This window comes from Nicotiana sylvestris, chromosome 2 (assembly GCF_000393655.2).
Source record: "Nicotiana sylvestris chromosome 2, ASM39365v2, whole genome shotgun sequence".
NCBI classification, from domain to species: domain Eukaryota; kingdom Viridiplantae; phylum Streptophyta; class Magnoliopsida; order Solanales; family Solanaceae; genus Nicotiana; species Nicotiana sylvestris.
The window spans coordinates 31,040,205-31,061,309 of record NC_091058.1 but is presented as its reverse complement, the minus strand read 5'-3'; the positions used below and the strand labels follow the sequence as shown (position 1 = coordinate 31,061,309).

Sequence of the window (21,105 nt, the reverse complement as noted above, 5' to 3'; positions counted from 1 at the left end):
TCACATGAGCTTCAGGTTCATTGATTTCTTCAGGAATCTCAGAACTAATCAGATTTTGGGTCTCTTCAGGGGATCCCTTCATAGTATCGTTTTGATCATTTGTCGATTTTCTTTTTCGAGGATTTCGATCCTTAGAACCCAAAGGCCTACCACGCTTCAGGCGTGCTTTAGGTTCACTAGCTCTCATGCTAGTAGATGGTCCCATTGGGACATCAATTCGGATAGGCACATTCTCTGCTGGGATATGTGACTTAGTTATCCTTTTCAAATCAGTAAATGCGTCTGGCATTTGATTTGCTATATTCTGTAAATGGATGATCTTCTGGACCTCCTGATTACATATAGGGGTACGGGGATCAAAGTGAGATAATGATGAAACTTTCCACACAATTTCTCTTTTGATTTCCTTTTTCTCTCCCCCTAATTGTGGGAAATTTGTTTCATCAAACCGACAATCTGCAAATCGAGCAGTAAATAAATCTCCTGTCAATGGTTCAAGATAGCGAATAATAGAGGGTGATTCAAACCCAACATATATTCCTATCCTTCTCTGTGGTCCCATCTTACTACGTTGTGGTGGTGCTACTGGCACATATACAGCACATCCGAAAATTCGTAGATGTGCAATATTTGGTTCATTACCAAAAACTAATTGTGACGGAGAATATTTATTATAATGTGTGGGTCTAAGACGGATAAGTGATGCTGCATGCAAGATAGCATGGCCCCAAACAGTAGTGGGCAATTTTGTTTTCATAAGTAGTGGTCTTGCTATCAATTGCAAGCGTTTAATAAATGACTCTGCAAGGCCATTTTGAGTATGAACATAAGCTACAGGATGTTCAACTTTTATCCCAACGGATAAACAATAATCATCAAAAGCTTGAGATGAGAATTCTCCAGCATTATCAAGGCGAATAGCCTTTATAGGATAATCTGGGAATTGTGCCCTTAATCGAATTATTTGGGCTAATAGCTTTGCAAACGCCAGGTTGCGAGATGATAGTAGACACACATGAGACCATCTTGAAGATGCATCTATTAGGACCATAAAATATCTAAACAACCCACTTGGTGGGTGAATAGGTCCACATATATCCCCATGTATACGCTCTAAAAAGGCAGGGGATTCAATATCAACCTTCATTGGTGATGGTCTAGTGATCATTTTTCCTTGATAACAAGCATCACAAGAAAATTCGTCATTTGTAAGAATCTTCAGGTTCTTTAATGGATGCCCACTCGAATTTTCAGTAATTCGTCTCATCATTATTGATCCGGGATGGCCCAAACGGCCATGCCAAAGCACAAAAGTATTTGAATCCGTAAACTTCTGGTTTACGATAGAGTGTGCTTCAATTGTACTAATTTTTGAATAGTATAAGCCAGAAGATAAAGTTGGTAACTTTTCTACAATACATTTCTGGCCAGAAATATTCTTTGTAATACAAAGATATTCCCTGTTCATTTCATCTATTGTCTCTACATGATACCCATTTCGGCGGATATCTATAAAACTCAACAAGTTTCTTCGGGACTTGGAGGAGAACAATGCATTGTCTATAATAAGTTTTGTTCCCTTAGACAGAAATATTATGGCTCTTCCGGAGCCTTCAATCAAACTTATATTACCAGAAATTGTTGAAACATTTGCTTTTTCCTTATGCAAATAAGAAAAGTATTTCTGATCGTTGAATATGGCATGTGTTGTTCCACTATCAATAACACACATATCTTCATGATTTGTCTTTGATCCAAACATAATTTGAGGGTTATCCATATTCTTCAAAATAACATAAATAAAATATATTATAGTAAATATCATTATCAAAACATAACTTTTATTTATGTACAATAATTACATAACCATACTATTTATTACAAACAACACAAATTAAAATATTTACATTTCTACAGATTCACTACCGATTACATGACTTATTTCTCCTTCTGGGAGTGCAAAGTAATCAGCTACATCCAAATGCATGAAGTCTAAATTATCTTCAGAAATAAAATTTGCTTCAGCATTTTTCTCTGTCTTCTTCAGGGAGGCTTGATAAAGCTCAACCAGGTGCTTTGGCGTACGACAAGTACGTGACCAGTGCCCTTTTCCTCCACATCTATAGCATGCATTTTCTGCATTTGGCGCTTGCACCGCTTCATGCTTTTGTTCCTTCCTTTTCCACTGCTGGTGGTGAGGAGGCTTCTTTGGTGCATTATTATTACCATGATTGGGGTTTCTTCCCCGACCACGGCCATGACCACGACTGGGGCCATGACCTCTTCCACGTTTAGCTTGGTGGAAGTTCGTCTCATTCACTTCAGGGAATGGACAAGAACCAATAGGTCGGCTTTCATGATTTTTCATTAATAGCCCATTATGTTGCTCTGCTATAAGAAGATGTGAGATAAGTTCAGAATACTTTTTAAATCCCATCTCTCGATATTGCTGCTGCAGGAGCATATTCGAGGCATGAAAAGTGGTGAAAGTTTTCTCCAACATATCATGATCAGTAATATTATCACCACATAATTTTAATTGGGAAATAATTCTGAACATAGCAGAATTATACTCACTGATAGATTTAAAATCTTGTAGCCTTAGATGAGTCCAATCATAACGTGCCTGTGGAAGAACGACCATCTTCAGGTGGTCATATCTATCTTTCAAATTATTCCACAGTATGACTGGATCTTTAATAGTGAGATATTCCATTTTCAGGCCCTCATCAAGGTGATGGCGTAGGAATATCATTGCTTTGGCACGGTCTTGGTTTGATGCCTGGTTTTTATCCTTGATGGTGTCTGCCAGACCCATCGCATCAAGATGAATTTCAGCATCAAGTACCCAAGACATGTAGCTTTTGCCCGATATATCCAGGGCTACAAATTCAAGTTTAGAAAGATTTGACATTATTTAGGAAAAGAAAGTTCTTACCTCAGATACTTTCAAAATATTTGCTCGAGATGGTAGAGCTTCGTGCTGATAACGTGTTATAAAATAAAGACTATAAAGTAAAGACAAGTATATAGAGAAACTGATATATTATTCGAATTCAAACTGATGTACATAATGAACTGAAATCTCTTCTATTTATAGAAGAAAGGAAGCTGCTCCGTAAGCTGCTACTACAAGCTGCAGTGTAAGCTGCTACTACAAGCTGCAGTGTAAGCTACTATAAGTTGCTGTGTAAGCTGCTACTACAAGCTGCTGTGTAAGCTGCTACAAGCTGCTGTGTAAGCTGCTGCTATACCAGATATGGATAATCTTCTACTGAGAGCAATATTTATCCATAACGGAGTACTGAATGGATAAGCTTATTATACCCGGTATGGATAATCTTTTACCGGGGGTAATGTTTATCCATAACTGGGTACTGAAAAGATAAGCCTATTATACCCGGTATGGATAAACTTATACTGGGGGTAATGTTTATCCATAACCGGGTACCGAAGTGATAAGCTTCTTCAGGAAGCTTATTTCCAATATAGTACTAAATAGATAAACATATTTACGGTGGAGTCCCATATGGATAAGCTTCTTCAGGAAGCTTATTTACAACGGAGTACTAAATGAACATCCATAATATAATATATTTATAACACTCCCCCTTGGATGTTCATTAAAAGATAATGTGCCTCATTAAAACCTTACTAGGAAAAACCACGTGGGAAAGGCGGACCGCGGACCTATGCTTGGGGAGAGGAGTCACTGGACTCCATTAACTTCAATAAAAGTTCTGAATATATAAGTGTATATATATGAAAAATGGTGATATATTTTGCTTGGAACCCTTACGATCAAAAGAGCGATGAGGGCATTGGTTAAGCAATTCGCTCATATACCCTCGCCACTTTCAAATTCTGGGTCCGCCTCTGCATATAGCACCAGTCTTAATATAAAAAACCATTTGAAATTTTTCTTTGAATACAAGAAAAACACACAACTTATGTTGTGGAACAACCAATTCTATGCATCAGGGTATACATTATTCATTCATTTTGAGCTTCACTAGGAGAGTATACTGGACATACTTATATATTGCGACAATTTAACAAGTTACTTATACTAGATACTGTTACGTATTCAAGATACTCAATAGAAATTGCAGGGTGACTGCAGCAAATATTACATGTAGATGGTGAACTCATTCACACTTTTAAGTAAAGGGAACAACAAACGCCTCAACCCCAAGCAAGTTGGCGTCAGCTATATGAGATAGAACAACCAAAGTGTTAAGTGCTTGCCAACAAAGCCTTACTGAGGCTTACTATTCTTAGTAAGGAAGTCGAGCACGAGTTGATTAACCTGGTCAGGTAGTTGTTCTTGAACAAAATGGTTTCCTTCTGGCAAAGAGGCCGTCTCCAGATTAGGTACTAAAGTTTTAAGTTCTCCATTAATGTAGTCTTCCATTCCTGGAATTTGAGGACATAATCCTTCTTGCCCTCAATAAACAGCGCTGGAACATGAACTGTTGGATCTGTAATGTTGATTTGTTCATGCAATGACCTATTGCATCATGAAATTCATAAACAACCCAAAAAATTGAAGAGTAAATAATATATCAGGTCAGTAGGTAATCAAACAACTAAACAATTTCTATTACTTTTTCATTGTCAGCTTGCACACACCTTGACTATTTCGCAACGTATATGCATTCTCTCAGTACATGCTAACTCTCATGTGCAATTCCTATAAGTTGAATTTGCTTGTAGATTAGTAGTTTTTCTAATGTTAACACTTAGTAGATTATATTACGATTTTTTAAATTCACCTCTCCTGATGGAGGGGCGAGTCCATTATCTACTAAGTTCAAACCGTGTGCCACTCGCCCTTGGCTATTTCTGGGTTATCAAAACAAAGTCTGCCTTCTCCTACCAAGGCCGTGAATCGGGGCAGAGCTAGATCATTAGCTACAACTTCAAACGAAACCAGTATCTTTTGCTTAAAACTTTGTATTTGTAGTAGGAAATACATTCGATATGTACAAATATTTAATTGTGCACTCAATAACTAAGACAAGATATGGGTTCAGTGGAAAATTCAGAACCCATAAACTTAACATTCAGGCTCTGACTAAGTCGTGAATGACTATAACACGATTGTTGGTTTGATGTATGGGTGTGAGAGAAGTGAAAGCAGACTTTCCAGTAATAAAATATGTTGATGTTTGTGATACCTGTAGGGAACCTGCAATGCAGTTTTGAATCCAGAATTCTCATACAAAGCTCCATATGCAGCCAAGTCTTTCTCAGAGAACCAAGGGGGTAGAGGGGTTGAAGGTTGCACAATATCCATGATTTCCTGATTTTCATTGGCTATTGGTACTTCACTTCTGGAGAAAAGAATGTATACATTCCTCACTACTGTTTTAGCGTCGAGGCGACCAAAATCAACCTCAGCTCTCCCAGGCTCCTGGAAAGAATTTAAGATATCTCTAAGATTGAAATAGGAGCTATATTTCATGACGAAAACAAATTAAATTAGAGATTAAAAAAACAGTACCCCCCATCTTGAAATATAGAAGCCTTCAGGGAGGTCTTCTTTAAACTTGAGAGGATGTGGGGGCCAAAATGGCACTCCCATAACAATAAATCCAGAGACTCTCTCCTCATAGAGATTGACAAAACGAGAAATGACAATAGATCCAAAGTCTTTACCAATGAGAAAAGCCTACATTTGTGAGCAAACACGGAGATGAGAAAGACACAAATATACCAATACTTGACAATGACTATACAATCTTAAGATAAATGTATTGACTCATCACCATTAGATTCTATAACCTCCAACGCTACTATGGCCAAGTAAAAGGGGTCAATTTCTGTGTCTTTGATGCAAGTTTCGTAGAAGAGCTGTCATTTTCTCCTACTACTTCTGTCTTATCTAAGAAAGGGAGCCTTGACGTAACTGGTAAAGTTGCTGCCACGTGACAAGAAGGTCACGGGTTCGAGGTTGAAACACCCTCTTGCAAAATGCAGGATGAGGCTGCATACAATAGATTATTGTGGTCCGACCCTTCCCCGAACCCCGCTATGGGAAGTTTAATGCATTGGGCAGCTCTTTTATCTGTCTTAATTCTAAAGATTAGGATCCCTCAAACCACTTAATTCTTTTAAGGCTACAACACTAGTCCAAATTCCAACCAAAAAAAAAGGAACACTTTATTTTTGATGTCTTGCACATTTATTTGCTTCATATCTGCATGCTGACCGGCTTCTGAAATCGGGAATTTTTGAAAAATTGTAAAAAAAAAGGAAAAGAAAAAAAGAAAAATAGCAGTGTAGGGAGATAACTACTTATTTCTAGAAAAATAAAACCAATGTCCAAGTAGTGTCAAAACCCTGCCGAAATTTTGAAAAATGAAAAAAAAAGAATTGTCTTTTTTAGTTTGATTTATTTGAAAAACAAAAGAAAGGAGTCTTGTTTACAAGTTTAGTTTATTTTGGGCGAACTACGCCGATTTGATTCTCACAGGATGTGAGATACGTAGGCAGCCCTCATCAGGTCCAACCTCCCCTTTTGTTAAAATAGCCAAAAAAAAACATGTCAAAATTTTATTTTTTTTTGTCATAAATAAGTCGGGTGATGTCCAACCTCTCCTTTGCAAAAATAGCCAACAAAAATGTCGAATTTTTGTCATAAATAAGTCGGGTAATGCTGCTCATGTCAAATATAGCCAAGTGTCCCCAAAAGGACGCCGGAAGGCTGATTTTGCATAATCAGCCACCTTTGGTTATGTTTTGATTTTTGACCCTCACAGCCTTAAAATCTTCGTCCCAGAGGCGCTGAAAGGCCGTGTTTGCAATACCGGGTCTTTTATTCTAATTTGAAAAAAAAAGAATAAAGTCATAAATAAGTTGGGTCACGCCGTTTTGTCAAAAATAGCCGAATGTTCTCGAAAGGGACGCCTGAAGGCTGATTTTGCGTAAACGACCATCTTTGGTCATTCTTTTGGGTTGCGACCAGTTATCCCACACAACCTTAAAATCTTCGTCTCCGAAGTGCTAAAATGTCGTGTTTGCAAAACCAGGTCTTTTATTATTTGAAAAACAAGAAAATAGTCAGTGGTCAAGTGAATACCGTTTGGTTTTTAGTTAAAATAAGCCGGTCCGACTTCGGTGTTGTCTTAAACCATTCTTGCCGAGATAGCCTTAGAGTATATTTCAGTTGTCGAAGGGCTATTTTCGTAAAAGAACGAACAAGTTTGTGAAAGGTCGTAAAATAGTCCTTCCCGGCCTTAAAATTCATGTGAAATTGAGAAGGGGCCACGTCTGAAAAACAACCATTTGGTTAAAATTGGCATATAGGGGAAGGAATCTGGCTGTTTGTTTTTGAGTTTGTAATTCTTTGATTAGAGTATGCGGGTTATTTGATTTTCGAGACCGTTTGTTGTCTTTTGTCAAAGTCTGTTAGTATGGTCAGTTTTTAAACTTTTGTAATCAAGTTTGTTTTATTATGAAAATTGAAAATTCAAAAAAATATTTTATTATTATTTATCTTTTATTGGTCCGAACTACGCAAGGTCTGATTCATGCGGGGACATGATACGTAGGCAATCTACACAAGGTTCGACCACCGCTAAAAAAAAGAAAAAAAAGAAAGTGAATAAAAGAAAAGAAAAAGAGAGAGAGAGAGAGAAAAAGAAAAAAGAAAAAAAGAAGAAGAAAAAGAGAGGTTTCTGAAACACTCGAAAGAGGCACAAATAAAATAAGTTGGGATGATGCATGCGGTCGGAGCAAAAGCATGTTAGAAATGGTTAACTGCCTAAGAACATTGCATCCCCCAACGTGCAATTGCAATATCTGTTTAAAACTCTAACGCTGACAAGTTTGTTGTTTTTTCATACCAGTTAGTTTGTTAGAGCGTACTGGCACTATACCATTATCAAACAAGATCAAAAGGGCCTATACCAGAAAGCATGACTGGCTCAGAAAATAGTGTTGAGTCGGAAAAGACGGCACATCAGATGCTAAAGGAGGCAATGGCCAATATGGAAAAAATGAGATTGGAAATGAATGAAATGCAGCTAGCCATGGCTAAGGTGCAAAAGGGGCCTGAACCACCCGTCACTCCTACTCACCCACCGGGACACACGCCGAAATATTGTTCCCCCGGCCCTTCAACAAGCTTCCCAAGCCACCACTACTATCAGGGGAGAGATGCCTATGATCCCCAAGCTCCGCCACCCAATCAGAACCCTCCACCACCAAATGTTCCTGTCTTTGTGGCACTTCCCCCAGCCATATTACAAAGATCGTCTAGTGAACTACTGTTCCAAGTTCACGACACCCAATATTTTCCTCCTGAACCCACTTTTAAAGCTCCTGAGCCATACACATATACACCCCAATTTGGGATCCCAGAGGAAGCTGAGAAACCGGTTAAGAACACAGAACATGAGGAGGTGATTCGAAAGGTCAAAAGCCTGGAGCAATCCTTCAGGAACATGCACGGGTTAGGCCACCAGGTCAGCGTGGCCTACAAGGATCTATGCCCTTTCCCTGACGTCCAATTGCCGGCAGGGTTCAAGATGCCCAAGTTCGATTTATACGAAGGGCATGGCGATCCTGTGGCACACCTACGGGGTTTTTGTATCAAGATGAGAGGAGCTGGTGGCAAAGACGAGCTGTTGATTGCTTACTTTGACCAAAGCCGTAAGTGGGTCAGCACTGGAATGGTATACAAGACAAGATCCAAGCAGGTGGTACACTTGGGACGATCTAGCACAGACTTTCGCAGGTCACTTCCAGTATAACCTTGAGATAGTCCCTGACTGTCTCACATTGCTAAAGTTTGAGAAGAAGCCTGGGGAGAGCTTCCGGGAATTTGGGTTCTGGTGGAGAGAACAGGCAGCCAGAGTTGATCCTCCAATAAGGGAAAACGAAATGGTGGACTATTTTCTGCAAACTCTAGAGCCAACGTACTTTGGTCACTTGGTGACGTCAGTTGGAAAATCCTTCAATGAAGTAGTGAAAATGGGAGTTATGATAGAAGAGGGACTTAAGTCCAATAAGATCCTGAGTTACTCGGCAATCAAGGCAACGACTCAGGCCATTCAGAGCGGCACGAGAGGTGCGCTTGGAAGGAAAAAGAGAGAAGAGGTTGCGACAATAGAGGCAGACAACTGGTCCAGATCGAGAGGTCCTTCCCCTCGCTACCAACCCAGACCCCATCACCCAAACTACCCTCACACTCCAAATTACCCTCCACAACCCTACTACCCGCCACAAGAACCACACTTCTCCGTACACCAAGCCCAGACATATACTCAGCCTCTGGCTCGCTCGCAATGGCGCGCGCCGGCTCCACAAAATACATACCCACCTCCACAAAACACCTATTCGCCGCCAAGGGCCTACAGGAACCCTCCAAGGGCAGGTTTCCGGGGAAATCAGGCTTTCAGAAATGAAAGAATACAGAGAACATTCACTGAGTTGGGAGAAACCTATACTGCCGTGTTCCACAAATTGAGGCAGTTAGGCTTGTTGAGTCCTATTGAGTCCAGATTGACAAATCCCTTTCCCAAAAATATGGACCACTCGGTAAGCTGTGAGTATTGTTCGGGGGCTCCCGGACATGATACCGGGAAATGTTGGAAGTTGAAACATGCAGTGCAAAATCTTATTGACACCAACAAGATTGAGGTTCAGACACCAGAGGCACCCAACATCAATCAGAACCCGTTGCCGGCACACCATGAAGCCTACATGATTGAGCTAGTGCACGAAGGAGGGGAGCTAAAGAAACCCTCACAAACAGTGATGATGATCCGTGCCGGTTCAAAAGAAAAGTCGACCAGTGGAAAAACGGTGGCATAGTTGGAAAAGGTAGATGACAAGCCAGTTATGGTGATGGGGGAAGGGTCCAGCAAGGCGGATGTACAGTTTGTGGGGTTGAAAGCAAAAATCAACAATTGAATGGCTACTCCTCTTCCTATCCGAAGGGAGTCTTGGTAGTGGGCTCTGATTTTCTTTCTTGTTGTCTGGATTATTCCAGGGTTGTAATCCAGATTTCTTTTTGTGCTCGCCAAAGTGTGAAACCTTGCTATCCCGTATTTTAATAAAGTGAAAGTTTTTTTCTTCATTCCTTATTTTGTTTTAATTTTTCTTCTTCTTTTTCTCTTCTGAACATTTCTCTTTATACTGGTTCTAATGACATGACATGCACGACGGATCTTCAACCTAGTCTAAAAAATCAATCTGATTTCGAACTTATAGTACAAGATTGTGATGATGAGTCGGAATACGATGATGATGAAACCTTCAAAGAAATTAACACAGAGTTGAGCCAATTTGAAGAAGAAAAAAAAACCAAACCCAACTCAAATGACACGGAAGCCGTCAATCTAGGGGATGTGGATGATATCAGGGAAGCTAAGATAAGCGTCCACATTGAACCAAACATCAGGGAAGAACTAATCAAAGCACTTATTGAATTCAAAAACATTTTGCATGGTCATACGACGACATGCTGGATTTAAGCACCAATCTAGTGGTTCACAAATTGCCCATTGACCCGGCATTTCCTCCCGTCAAGCAAAATTGAGGAAGTTCAAAACCGACATGAGTGTGAAGATTGAGGAAGAAGTAACCAAACAGCTGAATGCTAAGGTTATTCGGGTCACTCGATATCCTGATTGGTTGGCTAATGTGGTTCCAGTGCCAAAAAAAAAGATGGAAAAATCCGGGTGTGTGTTGATTATCGTAATCTGAACAGAGCAAGCCCAATGATGCTTTATGTTTAATAGATATCGAAGGGAAATGCGTCGACATGGCTATCAATTCTGACGCAGTTAAGAGATATTATGTATGATTTCTTGTAATTGTAATTGTTGTTTGTTTGTACTTAGCATTTATCGGAGAATGAAATGACGGAGATAATTCTTTCTTCTATCCAAACACTTTAACCTTTGCTTCCCCTTTTGAGCCTTATTTATTCTTTCATACCCCTATTTTTGGAATCAGTAATGAAAATGAAAGAAAAAGAGAAAAAAATAATAATAATGATAATGAAAACAAAAGAAAAGTCACAAGAAAAAAACAAACAAAGGAATTGGGAACTATGTTTGACCTGATTCCTCAAAGAAGGATACGTAGGCGCCTCACGGCTCGGTCATAGTGTAACAAAAAACAAAATCCCCAAGCAAGAAAAACTGGGGCAGAAGTTTGTGTTTATAATTTTGGGAAAGAAAGTTGATTCCGAGAGTTGTAATGTTTTACCCATCAAAATTATTTTGAACCTCTTGTTACCCCTTTTCTTTTAACCATACACAAAAACCCATATTGATGTCCAAAAAAGACCTCCCGATCAGTATCCGAGAAGTGCTAAATCAATGCAAATGGAAATCGGGAATAACACTTTGATCCCCAGCAAAGAAGAAGATCATAAGCTGGAAATGAATTGATAGCCGAAAGAATCCCCAACAGAGAAAGTCATATCGGTAACACTCCGATGCAGCTGAAAAATAAAATAAAAAGAGAGAGTCTTATCGGTGAAAACCTTCACAGGCACCGTAAGCGACGGGAGTTGAGAGAAATGAAAGAGTCTTATTAGTGAAAACCCCTCGAAGGGCACTATGAGGCGACAAGACAAGATTGGCGGAAAAGATCCGCATTTGGCAAAGAGTTGAGTGCCTGTTTATCCCCAGTAACATGAGGCCGTCCGAAAGGTTGATTGATACAAATATACTGGGTTGATTAGACCGAAATGCGTGACATGATCGTTGGGATCGGTTATATCATTCAGATAAGTTCTTTTCTTTCCTTTTCCCCAGCATTTGTTCAGAAAAACTTCTTCTTTTTCTATTTTTTGAGATCATCACTTTTTCATTTCTTGGTTTAAAGACTTTACCTACCCAGCAATTTGTTTTTGAAAAGGATTTTTAGAGCTTACTACCAGTTGCCAAAATGATGCAAAGCAAAATGCGAATAGGACAGGCCAAAGATAAGGCGATAAAGCGAAAAGAAGTTGGTCGCAAGACCAAATGATGAATGGGTCTAGATCCCAAGAGGACCAAATTTCCAAGGGAAGTTGGAGAAAAACAGGAAAACAACAATTGAGAAAATTGTGGACCTAATTCCAAGAGGGCCCCCAGCAGATCATCGAGATGTAGGAGCATTCCCGACAGATTTTCGACCAAGTTCCAAGAGGGTCGGACAACACAGAGTGGGGAAGGAAGAAAAGGAAAATTCATCCCCAGCAAAATAATCCCTAGCAAGTTTTGATAGCGTAATGAAACACAGAGCAGGGAAGGGAGAAAGGGAAAAACCATCCCCAGCAGGAGTGGCATGACCACTCACCATGTTTTAAAACTAACAAATTTTCTTTGATTTGAAGCAGGAAAAGGAAATCTTATTAATGGCGAAAAAAACATGCCACAAGGAAAAGCACCAAAACTGGGGCAGAAAATTTTCTGCCATTGTCGAAAATTTTCTCGGAGGAACGAGGAAATCAATTCATGTTTTAAGAGATAGCAAGACAGCACGATTTTAAGAAAAACAGTCGGAGGTAAGACAATTTCAAGTTTTGAAGATGGGTCTATCCGCCCTCGAATAGGATATTTTGGGTTCATCCACCCTCGAATAGGATATTTTGGGTTCATCCGCCCTCGAATAGGATATTTTGGGTTCATCCGCCCTCGAATAGGATATTTTGGGTTCATCCGCCCTCGAATAGGACATTTTGGGTTCATCCGCCCTCGAATAGGACATTTTGGGTTCATCCGCCCTCGAATAGGATATTTTGGGTTCATCCGCCCTCGAATAGGATATTTTTGGGTTCATCCGCCCTCGAATAGGATATTTTGGGTTCATCCGCCCTCGAATAGGATATTTTTGGGTTCATCCGCCCTCGAATAGGATATTTTTGGGTTCATCCGCCCTCGAATAGGATATTTTGGGTTCATCCGCCCTCGAATAGGATATTTTGGGTTCATCCGCCCTCGAATAGGATATTTTGGGTTCATCCGCCCTCGAATAGGATATTTTGGGTTCATCCACCCTCGAATAGGATATTTTGGGTTCATCCGCCCTAGAATAGGATATGATGGGTCTATCCACCCTCGAATAGGATATTTTGGGTTCATCCGCCCTCGAATAGGATATTTTGGGTTCATCCGCCCTCGAATAGGATATTTTGGGTTCATCCGCCCTCGAATAGGATATTTTTGGGTTCATCCGCCCTCGAATAGGATATTTTGGGTTCATCCGCCCTCGAATAGGATATTTTGGGTCTGTCCGCCCTCGAACAGGATATGATGGGTCTGTCCGCCCTCGTACAAGATATGATGGGTCTATCCGCCCTCGAATAGGATATGATGGGTCTATCCGCCCTCGAATAGGATATGATGGGTCTATCCGCCCTCGAATAGGATATTGAATTTAATCCTTCCTCAAAAGGACATTTAATTTATTTCGACCCGAGTGGTCCTGCTTGTATAAACATTTCCAAAATATATATTTTCATAAATCATTACCAAATGCATTTTATTTTCAAAGTTGCTGATGAAAGTCAGGAGCCCGCCTGGAGAATGGAGGGAGTTAAATTCTAAGATTGTTGAAGAAGTCAGGAGCCCGCCTGGAGAATGGAGGTTGTGTCATCTTTCAAAAGTCAAGGTGGAGTCAGGAGCCCACTTGCAGAACAGGGGAATACATTGAAGTTTGAAGTCAGTAAAGCAGAGGGTTACAACAAAAATCCCCAGCAGAAATCAGAACGAAGACCACAAATCGAGCTAGAAGTAAAGAAATACCAGAGGAAACACAAAGCAACAAGGCATCAACAATCACATGACCAAGCTCGAGAATAAATCTTTGTAATTCATAGATCATAGCTTAGTATAACTTCTTGTTTTCTTTCTAGCAATGGTGTAATAAGGAGATCGAAAAGCAGTGGTAACAGCATGCAACAACAGTAACAACAAATTGCAGTCCCAGCTACAAAAACTTCCCGAACTACATTGACCTGATTCCCTTTTAGCTAGGGATATGTAGGAAACCTTTGAAGCGAAGGTCCGGTCAAATCTTTTTTAAAAAAAAATGCTTCGCACGGAGTACTCGAACGGGCAAAAATCGCTCGTATCCGCTCACTTTATCTTTGCACGAAAACTCTTTGTGTTTTCGGACAAAGAGGGGCAGTTGTGAGCACGTGATTTTTGCCCTATATGAGAATTACTCCCAAAAAATTCAAAATAAAACAATTTTCCTTTGTGTGCAATTTTTGAATTTTCGTGGCATTTTTGGATAATTATTTGTATTTTTGTCTGTGCATGTTTATTTGTTAAATTAATAAAAATAAAATACAAAATATGTCGCATTTGCACTTAGGATTTAATTCCACAATTAGAAGTAATTAAGTTTGTTTTATAAGAAAGAAAAAAATCGTAAAAATAATGTACGTTGCATTTTTAGCATTTAATGTCCAAATTGTGTGATTTTATTGTAATTATTATTTAATTGTGTGTTAATTTTTACTGGGAGTTAATTTGCACTTTTATAAATTAATTTAGTTCTATATGATAATTTAAGGATTTTTAGAATTTAGTTTCAGTTTAAGAAAAATAAAAGAAGAGCAAAAAATATAAAGAAAATCGAAATTGTGCCTCTTCTCCAATTTTGAACCTAGACCCAAAACACCTATACCCAACCTTCCCCTACGACCCGGTCCATTTCAAACCGTGTCGACCCAGTCATAACCCCAAAGACCCAACCCCTTTCTTCATTTTTCATTTTTCTTGCATTTTCCTAACCCTAAACCTAACAAACACTACCCGCCCCCCTCTCTTTCTCTTCTTCTCCAAACTTCATCCCAAACCCTAGCAACCATGGCTGCCTCCCCTCTCACACCCCTGCCCCTTCATGCCACACAAACATACGCAACACATACACACACACACAGCCTCGTCGACCAAACGACCCCTCGCCGCGAACCTGCGCCATGAACGACCTCGAACCCCAGTCCGCCATGGCCGCTGCCTCTTCTTCTTCGACGAGCTCCAGCAGCCATCGCGTGAGCTGCCCATCATCATGTCATCGTCTTCGTCGAACCAACAGCCTTCGTCGTCGCCATCTTCTTCGAGCTCGAGCTCGAGCTCTCATGGCTGCGGCTTCTTCTTCTTTTTCATTGCACAACTTAGTCCATCGAGCTACATAGCCATCCCTACTCCCTCATCTTCCTCATCGTCCTCACGACAGCCCAACAAAAACCAGCCATACCCACGTCGCCATAACTAACCAAACGACCACCCTGTGTCGTCTCCTCTTCTGTCGAGCAATAGCCACAACAGCCATCGTCCATCTCTCTTCAACCAATGAACAACCCAAACGACCACTCAGTTCACGTCCAAACGAACCCCATGGCTGCTCCTTCGTATGCTACGAGCCAGCTCATCATCCCCAGCCCCGTCGTCGTCACATCCAAACGACTATCGTTGCCTCCATAGCAAGCAAACCAGTAGCAACTTCCACAATCAGCCGCTGCCTCGTCGTTCTTCAGTTTCAATCCGTCGAAGTCGTCGTTTGTCATTTTAGTTCATCAAGGTTAAAAGGAAGGTGGGTTTTCGTTGTTCGTCGAGATCCGGTATGTCGAGGTTGTTTGTTCGAGTTGTCCGTTTCCGTTCGAGCTCGTCGTTGTTCATTTCCGGTTAGTTGGTTTAAGTTTCATTTTTTGTCCGTATTTTGTTTGATATTTTCAGATCTGAAATTAGTATAAGTTTGATTCTTTTCTTGTTCGTTATTTTCACTTTGATTATTTCTTCAGTTTGTTTTTATTCATTTGTTCTTGTTTAGTTTTAATATAGAGATGTATTAGTCAATTGAATCCTTTACTTTGTTTGTAAAATTGTTAGATTTAGTTTGAGGTTCAATTGGTTATTTAATTTAGTGATTTGAATCTGTTTATTTGTTCTGTTTAAGTTTAATTTGAATTTGATGCTCAATGATTTGGATATACTTTTTTGTAATTGCTGTTGACATCTGAAAGTAGATTTGTTGTTTAAAAATATTGTTCAGTCAAAATAATTCCAGTTGTTTCTTTGTTGTTCATCATTTAGTTTGAGTTTGTTAATAAAATTTGTTTAGGAATTGGTTATATTTGCTGTATTTTGGTTGGAATTGATTAGGTGAATTGGTTATAGCTGATGGGGGTAGATTGGTAAATTGCAGTATTTTTAGGGGTAAAATGGTAATTTCAGTAAGGTCGGAGGGGTATTTTTGGAATTGAAAATCTGAACAATTAATTATTTTGAGTGCTCTGTCCATTAAGATTAAATAATATTTTAATAATATTAAAATAGTACATGGTGGGGGACAAGACATAATGTAATGGGGGAATAATATAATTGTTTAATGTAGGCATGAGGGACAAGATATAATGGGGGGATAATGTATTTGTTTAATGTAGTGAGGGACAAAATATTAGGTAGTGAGATTAAAAGGGGGATGAGTGAAAGATAGTGGGTTTTAATTTTAAAAATGCTGAAAGTTGGTAATAAATAGAGGGGACTTGGATAGAGGAAAAAAAAAGGGAGCTGAATATTGAAGAGAGAAAAAATTCCGAAAATATTAAGACTTCGAAAAATACAAATAAAAACATTCTGGAAATTAAAAGAGAGAGTAGTATACAGCTGATATACAATCTAAATATTCTGATATACGGATTCAGAAATTAAGGGTTAAACATTAATTAGTCTTTCAAATCTGAAAAGATTCCCTTGGCTTCTGTCCGTTGATTGTTGTCGGTGTTTCTGGATTTTTATCTTGATTTTAAAATCTGTCACTGGTTTCTCGTTGCTGGTTGTTACTGGTTGCTGGGTGTTGCTGTTGTTGTATGCTACTGAATTTCTGGTGATCTCCCTTTTCTTTTGCTTCCAATATCAGGTACACAACTGACACGCTGGTTACTGTAAACTGAAACATGAAGCATGAATACGAAATGAAGAGTTGAAGTTCTGAATTTATTTTAATTATATTCTGAATTTTATTTGTATATATAAATTATTTAGCTTACTCTAATCAGAATCATGTAGCTGTTTAATATATATAGTGGAACATCTGACGATAGCTTAACGGACGAACTATCTATGTATTGCCTAAATAAATAAATGGTGTAGTAACTCTGTATAGTTAATTCGTTATTGTTGGACGATTATCATGTTTCAAAAAGCATGTTAGCTGATTTAGACTATTCTTAAACATTCAACAGTTAGTTCATTAAACGAATAGACCATTTCGGAACTTGTAGAAATATTGTTTAGTTAAATACTATTGGTCAATTTCAGCATGTAAATGGTCTAGGATTAAAATTAGATTGCCAAGTTTTTTTTTAATTTGACAAACTGTGAACATGCATAGTATAATGTAACTAGGTAGTAACATGTGAATAAGATGACCCAGGTCCAGTTTTATGCCATACACGTTGGGCTTGGGCCCGCATTGGCAACGAACTGCCCTGATTGCTTCATTTTCAGATTTTATGAATCATATTCGAAACCCAACTATAACAACTCAGGCATGTAAATAAATTAAGACATTTTCTCTTTCATTTTGTAGAGACAAATTTAATAGAGAAAAATGTAGGCATTTTAGGATTGTCCTTTTAAAATAAATGAGATGAGCCTCGCCCAATAAAACGCACAAATTACGGGGCCCTCAATAAATGTTTAATTGAATACTTAGATTTCGAGATGAGCCGTTTAGCAAATTTCACGGCCTTCTCCAAAGTAATAAAGCATTAGATTCTTTAGGCACGATTTTAATAATACTACATCCCTAAACTCGGGTGCGCATTTATGCGACCCAAATCCAAATCTCAACGGAGTCAAAACGTGTCAACAACCATGGGTGCATTGATTGCGATGTGGTTCGAAACGCATTTTCACGACGTTGCAATTCTAAAAATAATAATAATAAAAGCGGTTTAAAGTTGATAAAAGCACATAAATTATAATATGTATTAAAATCAGATATCTAGCCATTACAACAGTTTAAGCGACCGTGCTAGAACCACGGGATTCAGGGGTGCCTAACACCTTCCCCCGGGTCAACATAATTCCTTATCCAGATTTCTGGTGCGCAGACTGTTAAACAGAGTCATTCTTTTCCTCGATTCGGGTTAAAACCGGTGACTTGGGTCACCATAAATCTCCCAAGTGGCGACTCTGAAACAAATAAATAAATCCTATTTCGATTGTCCTTTAATTGGAAAAAACTCCCTTCCGAGCGCCTTTTGGGCGGCGCAGGCGAAAAAGGAGGTGTGACAATTCTTACCAAATTATCACTGACATGCACGAAGCGGAGGCGGACCGCGGACCTATGCTCGGGGAGAGGAGTCACTGGACTCCATTAACTTCAATAAAAGTTCTGAATATATAAGTGTATATATATGAAAAATGGTGATATATTTTGCTTGGAACCCTTACGATCAAAAGAGCGATGAGGGCATTGGTTAAGCAATTCGCTCATATACCCTCGCCACTTTCAAATTCTGGGTCCGCCTCTGCATATAGCACCAGTCTTAATATAAAAAACCATCTGACATTTTTCTTTGAATACAAGAAAAACACACAACTTATGTTGTGGAACAACCAATTCTATGCATCAGGGTATACATTATTCATTCATTTTGAGCTTCACTAGGAGAGTATACTGGACATACTTATATATTGCGACAATTTAACAAGTTACTTACAGTAGATACTGTTACGTATTCAAGATACTCAATAGAAATTGCAGGGTGACTGCAGCAAATATTACATGTAGATGGTGAACTCATTCACACTTTTAAGTAAAGGGAACAACAAACGCCTCAACCTCAAGCAAGTTGGGGTCAGCTATATGAGATAGAACAACCAAAGTGTTAAGTGCTTGCCAACAAAGCCTTACTGAGGCTTACTATTCTTAGTAAGGAAGTCGAGCACGAGTTGATTAACCTGGTCAGGTAGTTGTTCTTGAACAAAATGGTTTCCTTCTGGCAAAGAGGCCGTCTCCAGATTAGGTACTAAAGTTTTAAGTTCTCCATTAATGTAGTCTTCCATTCCTGGAAATTTGAGGACATAATCCTTCTTGCCCTCGATAAACAGCGCTGGAACGTGAACTGTTGGATCTGTAATGTTGATTTGTTCATGCAATGACCTATTGCATCATGAAATTCATAAACAACCCAAAAAATTGAAGAGTAAAATAATATATCAGGTCAGTAGGTAATCAAATAGCGAAACAATTTCTATTACTTTTTCATTATCAGCTTGCACACACCTTGACTATTTCACAACGTATATGCATTCTCTCAGTACATGCTAACTCTCATGTGCAATTCCTATAAGTTGAATTTGCTTGTAGATTAGTAGTTTTTCTAATGTTAACACTTAGTAGATTATATTACGATTTTTTAAATTCACCTCTCCTGATGGAGGGGCGAGTCCATTATCAACTAAGTTCAAACCGTGTGCCACTCGCCCTTGGCTATTTCTGGGTTATCAAAACAAAGTCTGCCTTCCCCTACCAAGGCCGTGAATCGGGGCGGAGCTAGATCATTAGCTACAACTTCAGACGAAACCAGTATCTTTTGCTTAAAACTTTGTATTTGTAGTAGGAAATACATTCGATATGTACAAATATTTAATTGTGCACTCAATAACTAAGACAAGATATGAGTTCAGTGGAAAATTCAGAACCCATAAACTTAACATTCAGGCTCTGACTAAGTCGTGAATGACTATAACACAATTGTTGGTTTGATGTATGGGTGTGAGAGAAGTGAAAGCAGACTTTCCAGTAATAAAATATGTTGATGTTTGTGATACCTGTAGGGAACCTGCAATGCAGTTTTGAATCCAGAATTCTCATACAAAGCTCCATATGCAGCCAAGTCTTTCTCAGAGAACCAAGGGGGTAGAGGGGTTGAAGGTTGCACAATATCCATGATTTCCTGATTTTCATTGGCTATTGGTACTTCACTTCTGGAGAAAAGAATGTATACATTCCTCACTACTGTTTTAGCGTCGAGGCGACCAAAATCAACCTCAGCTCTCCCAGGCTCCTGGAAAGAATTTAAGATATCTCTAAGATTGAAATAGGAGCTATATTTCATGACGAAAACAAATTAAATTAGAGATTAAAAAAACAGTACCCCCATCTTGAAATATAGAAGCCTTCAGGGAGGTCTTCTTTAAACTTGAGAGGATGTGGGGGCCAAAATGGCACTCCCATAACAATAAATCCAGAGACTCTCTCCTCATAGAGATTGACAAAACGAGAAATGACAATAGATCCAAAGTCTTTACCAATGAGAAAAGCCTACATTTGTGAGCAAACACGGAGATGAGAAAGACACAAATATACCAATACTTGACAATGACTATACAATCTTAAGATAAATGTATTGACTCATCACCATTAGATTCTATAACCTCCAACGCTACTATGGCCAAGTAAAAGGGGTCAATTTCTGTGTCTTTGATGCAAGTTTCGTAGAAGAGCTGTCATTTTCTCCTACTACTTCTGTCTTATCTAAGAAAGGGAGCCTTGACGTAACTGGTAAAGTTGCTGCCACGTGACAAGAAGGTCACGGGTTCGAGGTTGAAACACCCTCTTGCAAAATGCAGGATGAGGCTGCATACAATAGATTATTGTGGTCCGACCCTTCCCCGAACCCCGCTATGGGAAGTTTAATGCATTGGGCAGCTCTTTTATCTGTCTTAATTCTAAAGATTAGGATCCCTCAAACCACTTAATTCTTTTAAGGCTACAACACTAGTCCAAATTCCAACCCAAAAAAAAGGAACACTTCATTTCTGATGATTTAAGAAGATCAATATACCTTACAGATGCCAAGAGCATCAAGAAGTGCAAGGGTGTCACTGGCAAAATCAAGAAAGGTGGTTTTCTCGGGTTCGGGTGGCTGATCCGACAACCCGTATCCTCTGAAATCGGGTGCAATAGCTCTGTAACCAGCTTTGGCCACAGCTATCATTTGATACCTCCAAGTATACCATATTTCAGGAAATCCATGCAAGAACACCACAACTGGGGAATTTCCACTTCCAATTTCAGCTACATGAAGCTTTATCCCATTCACTTCAACATATTTATGCTCTATTTGTTCCATCT

General features: G+C 39.2%; 1 protein-coding gene and 1 pseudogene across 1 annotated transcript; both read right to left on the bottom strand.

The window, feature by feature from the left end:
• Positions 1-4,258: 4,258 nt before the first annotated feature.
• LOC138884134 (epoxide hydrolase 3-like) lies at positions 4,259-5,774 on the bottom strand (annotated as a pseudogene).
• A 13,036-nt stretch (positions 5,775-18,810) lies between these two features.
• LOC104237029 (epoxide hydrolase 3-like) lies at positions 18,811-21,105 on the bottom strand. Its single transcript, XM_009791125.2, has 4 exons — positions 20,816-21,105; positions 20,126-20,292; positions 19,800-20,057; positions 18,811-19,128 (listed from the first exon to the last, which is right to left on the bottom strand). Exons 1-4 carry the CDS (start codon positions 21,101-21,103, stop codon positions 18,876-18,878), a joined length of 966 nt encoding a protein of 321 aa, XP_009789427.2. The 5' UTR covers positions 21,104-21,105; the 3' UTR covers positions 18,811-18,875.